The 4623-nt window shown below is 36.0% G+C and overlaps 1 protein-coding gene across 1 annotated transcript; it reads left to right on the top strand.

The window, feature by feature from the left end:
* Nucleotides 1-4623, top strand: LOC123317782 (ubiquitin carboxyl-terminal hydrolase 10-like). Its single transcript, XM_044904392.1, has 6 exons — nucleotides 1-103; nucleotides 332-455; nucleotides 555-1094; nucleotides 1250-1448; nucleotides 1508-1748; nucleotides 3748-4623. Exons 1-6 carry the CDS (start codon nucleotides 83-85, stop codon nucleotides 4447-4449), a joined length of 1827 nt encoding a protein of 608 aa, XP_044760327.1. The 5' UTR covers nucleotides 1-82; the 3' UTR covers nucleotides 4450-4623.

Genomic DNA, 4623 nt, shown 5'->3' with positions numbered 1-4623 from the left:
TTAGACTGTTTGAATACTCGCAAGTTTTCGAATATTATAAACGAACTTTAAGGTGATATTACAGTGTTGTGATTGATGATTGATGAATTTTCAAGTTATGGATGTAAGTAATTCTTTTTTTTTATCTCTAGTCAGTTGGTTGCTATTCAATAATTTGTTTGTTGTTCAGATTTTCTGTTTCAAACAGGTATGTGTTATTTTTTTATTTGAAAATGATCATGTACCTATATGGTAGTATCTCTAGAAGTTCAAAGATATTTTCAGCACTTTGAATATAACATTATATCAACTTCAATATCTGAAATGACATTAATATTAATTTTATTTTCAGAATATGCAGTTTTTAGATATAACAGGGTTGGAAGTGGACGAGATTCGTCACATAAATTCTTGTCTGTCCGATACCCCTCAAAGAATCTCCTTGCCTTGGACTCTCAAGAAGAAATCTCCCCAAAGTGAGTATTGTGATGTATTTTTCAATAATAATATCCTTGCAAATGTAGTCCAAGAAAGATTTGTTGTAACTAGAAATTTAATAATCGACTTATTTTCAGAAAAATTACACAGAAAACCAAATGCAGCAGTCGAATGTAAGAAGCCATCAGACGTTGATGAAGAAACACTGATCTCATACGACAATGCTATATCTGTTGATACACCCACTTCTAAGACGGATCATTTCATTCCCACACAAGTTTCTACAACGGCTGACAAAGAAACAGTTCCCTCCAATGAAATTGCGGAAGAACTTCGCAATTCACCGAGTGCCCCAATATCGAACCTGATCGAAAGTAATACCGAAGTGATGCCTGTTAAAGTTGAAAATATTGTGGCAACATCCTCGAACAAGACTGAAGAAATGAAGAATAAGCCTGTGAAGGTCCAGACGTGTGATGTGAAAAAAAATGGAGTCAAATCAGATGTTAATGAACCTGTAAACGTATGGGCGAAGAAATCATGGACGAGTCTCTTCAAGAAGGAGGAACCCACGACAAATGGAGAGTTAGTGACTGAACGCAGTGATGAGAAAGTTAAATCGTTGGACACTGTTGAAAAAAGCAGAACTATTGATCCAGCCACTCACAGACTAGCAGGTTAGTTGTTGAAGAGACTTTGATTAAATTTTTTGAGTAGAAAAACGTTTAGGTTTTACATAGTCAGTTGTTTGAGTTGAAGAATCAATTATTTTTGTTGTGATATCAATAAACTTTTTATATATTTGTTACTCAACATTTCATTTTATTTCCAGAATTTCTATCGAACTTCGAAATTGATGGAAAAAGTGCTAATCTACAACCAAGAGGCTTAATCAATAGGAGCAATTATTGCTACATCAATTCGATTTTACAAGCTTTGCTGGCCTGCCCACCTTTATGCAATCTGCTGATAGGACTTTCGAAGAATTTGACGGAGAATGGACACGGCCTACCACCCATCATAAAGAACATGTAAGTTTTATAACAATCCTTCGCTTTGACAGCATCTAAATCAATTTGAAATCTTCCAGGTGCAAATTCATCAATAATTTCGAGAAGCTGCCCGATTCCTACCTAAACCGTATATCGAAAAGGAACAAGAAGAAACAGGGGAGTTTCGACTTCTCCTGCGGCGACTCGATCGAAGCCTCTTCGATCTACACCATCCTGAATGATACCAGAAGCGACTCGTTTCTTGTCGAGGGACGTCAAGAGGACGCTGAGGAATTTTTGGGTCTACTGCTGAACGGACTGAAGGACGAAATGATGAATGTAAGTAGTCGAAATTATTGATTAATCGCATGACTCTTGGTTAAACATGATGAACGAGAACACTTGACTCGGTTTCGCAATTTTTAATTAAGATATTTGTTGATACGCGTGTTTCCGGTTTCATATCATTAAACTCATGTTGAAATCGGAGATAGGCGGAAATTTAATTGATCGTTTACAATTGGTATACTTTGTTTTTTGGCTGAGGATATTTCTAGGAATTTTCAAAGATCTAAACGTTTACCTTTATCACCTTTATGTACAAATTTTACATGATAGAAATCTACGAAGTGGTTGGGAGTTATACAGAGATTAGAGAAACCAGTTGTTGATTCAATCTGCAGAATAGATCTTTACCATTGAAAAATATTCATCTTAAATTCTTCTTATTGGTACATACGAGGATATATTGAAAAATTCTTAGTCTACTATAAAACCAAACAAAATTTCAATGTCAAAATATTTTATTAATCAACATACTCTCCTCTTAATTGGATATGCATTTATTACAAAGAACCTGCAACGTCTCTAGACCTTTCAAAAAGATGTTTCTTCTTGCTCTCAAAACCAGAACTCCACAGCTTTTATAACCTCCTCGTTGAAAGAAAATTTACGACCTTTAAAACGTTCTTTCTGTTGAGGAAAGAGATGATAGTCGGATGGAGCCAAATGTGGTGAATAAAGGGGGTGTTCTAGTAATTCAAACTCTTGATCACGGATTTTTTTCATGGCAACATTAGATTTGTGTGCAGGGACGTTGTCCTGCAAAAACAAAACACCTTTGGATAGCTTTCCGGGTTTTTTCTCCTCAATTTTTTCCCGTAGAATGGTCAGAAATGTCTAATAGTAATCTCCGGTTATAGTTCTACCCTTATCCAAAAAATCAATCATGGTTACTCCATGCCAATCCCAAAAAACTGAAACAAGAACTTTTCTTGCCGATTTTTGGACGATTTTGGGTCTTGAAGTACCAGAGTTTTGCCATTTCATCGATTTTTGCTTCGTTTCTGGATCGTAGAAATGTACCCAAATCTCATCCATAGTAACAATTATGTTTAAGAAGTCTACATCGTTTTCAAATCGAGCACAGATCGAACGCGATGCTTTTACCCTCGCACGCTTTAGGTCAACATTCAAACATTTGGGGATCCATTTTGCAGCAATTTTTCTCACGTCCAAATTGACGTAAACTATATGATGAACGCGTTCGCATGAAATATTCAGTGCTTCAGATATCCGTTTTAGCCTAATTCGACGGTCTGATAAAATCATGTCATGAACTGCATCGATATTCTCGGAGACTCACACATAAACTGTCTTTCCCGATCGGTCATCATCTTCAATGGAAAATTTACCTCTTTTGAAGCTTGCAGTCCAATTTTTCACGGTCGCATACGGAGGACATTGATCATCAAGGATATTAAGCATATCTTCGTAAATCTGCTTACCCCGTAACCATTTTAAATACACGTACTTGACGATGGCTCGATACTCAAATTTTTCGATTTTCACAATTTCGGTGGACATCTTCTTTCTTTTGATTTATTGCGTAACTCTGGTTTACTTTTTTGACTTCAAACTTCACACTGACACTTCTGATGAGTTATTTTGTTCGTTGCTATGGTAACGCAATAATTTTTTATGCATGGAACTGGTCTATGCTAACTAGATATCAATACATCCTCTTCTATCGACATCGATTCATTCACTCTTTTAATCTGAATATTTAAGAAATACAAACTATAGTCTTTTAAAACTCCTCACAATTAAATTGCAGTTTAAATGAATGCTGAATTGAATTTTGAAAATGAAAATGATGAATTTAAGATCAATATTTTTTAATGGCAACAAATAGTTCAATTAAAATTGTGAAACTTAGTCAAGTATTTCCTTCTCTTCTTTTATTATTCGAATGTACGTGGTGTTTGGCATAAGTTCACATTATAACATTCAAAATATTATTGCTTGTCGTATCTCACAACTTTTTTTGTCCTTTCAGATAATCGAATCCTGCAAAACTGAGAACAAAATAGAAATGAATCACGACTCCGAAGACTGGAAACAAATGGGACCAAAGAACAAGCGTAACATCACGAGAAAGGTTCAATTCGACAAAACTCCAATCAGCGACATATTCGGCGGACTCTTGTGCTCAAAGATCCACAAAACGGGAGATGAATCCACAGAAAACATACAGCCGTTCCTGACTCTTCAGCTGAACATCAGGACGGCCAAAACCATCACGGAAGCCCTGGAACAGCTGACGATAAAGAATCAACTTGAAGGAATAACTTCGGCCAAGACGAATCAAAAGGTGGAAGCGTGGCAGCAGGTGCTGATCGAGAAACTGCCGGCTGTTCTTGTCCTCCATCTGCAATGTTTCCGTTACAATGGGAACGGTTGCACGAAGATTATGAAGAAGGTGGAGTTCCCCATCGACCTCCAGGTTGATTCCAAGATCCTGTCGGGAAAACCTAGCAGTTCTTCAGAGAAACAGTACAAGCTTTTCGCTGTCGTTTACCATGAAGGTAAAGAGGCCAGCAAGGGACACTATGTGGCGGACGCGTTCCATTCTGGACATCATACTTGGTTGAGGTTTGACGATGCAAAAGTGAGGTCAGTGTCAGTGGAAAGTGTTTTGAAACCGCATGGAGACAGAGTTCCTTATCTTTTATTTTATAAAAGAGGTGATATAGTTTAAGGTGTATAAATTGAACTATAGAATAATAAATTTGTACATATTAGCGAAAAGGATCGACTAAAATTGTTTTTTGTTATTTTATGAGTAATGTATTGTAAATCTGAAAAATTATAATTATATTTATGATGTTATGTAAATATATACTATATTTTAATAAACAGACTTTATAATATA

This window comes from Coccinella septempunctata, chromosome 7, assembly GCF_907165205.1.
Source record: "Coccinella septempunctata chromosome 7, icCocSept1.1, whole genome shotgun sequence".
NCBI classification, from domain to species: domain Eukaryota; kingdom Metazoa; phylum Arthropoda; class Insecta; order Coleoptera; family Coccinellidae; genus Coccinella; species Coccinella septempunctata.
The sequence above is the reverse complement of the archived record's forward strand: the minus strand, read 5'-3'. Positions and strand labels throughout refer to the sequence as shown.

What these genes read in the sequence shown, in the direction of transcription:
- LOC123317782 (XM_044904392.1), top strand. Translation starts at nt 83, where the DNA reads ATGAATTTTCAAGTTATGGAT. An exon ending in AGCCACTCACAGACTAGCAG is followed by an intron (nt 1,095 to 1,249) that starts GTTAGTTGTTGA and finishes TTTTATTTCCAG; the next exon opens with AATTTCTATCGAACTTCGAA. An exon ending in TGAAGGACGAAATGATGAAT is followed by an intron (nt 1,749 to 3,747) that starts GTAAGTAGTCGA and finishes TTGTCCTTTCAG; the next exon opens with ATAATCGAATCCTGCAAAAC.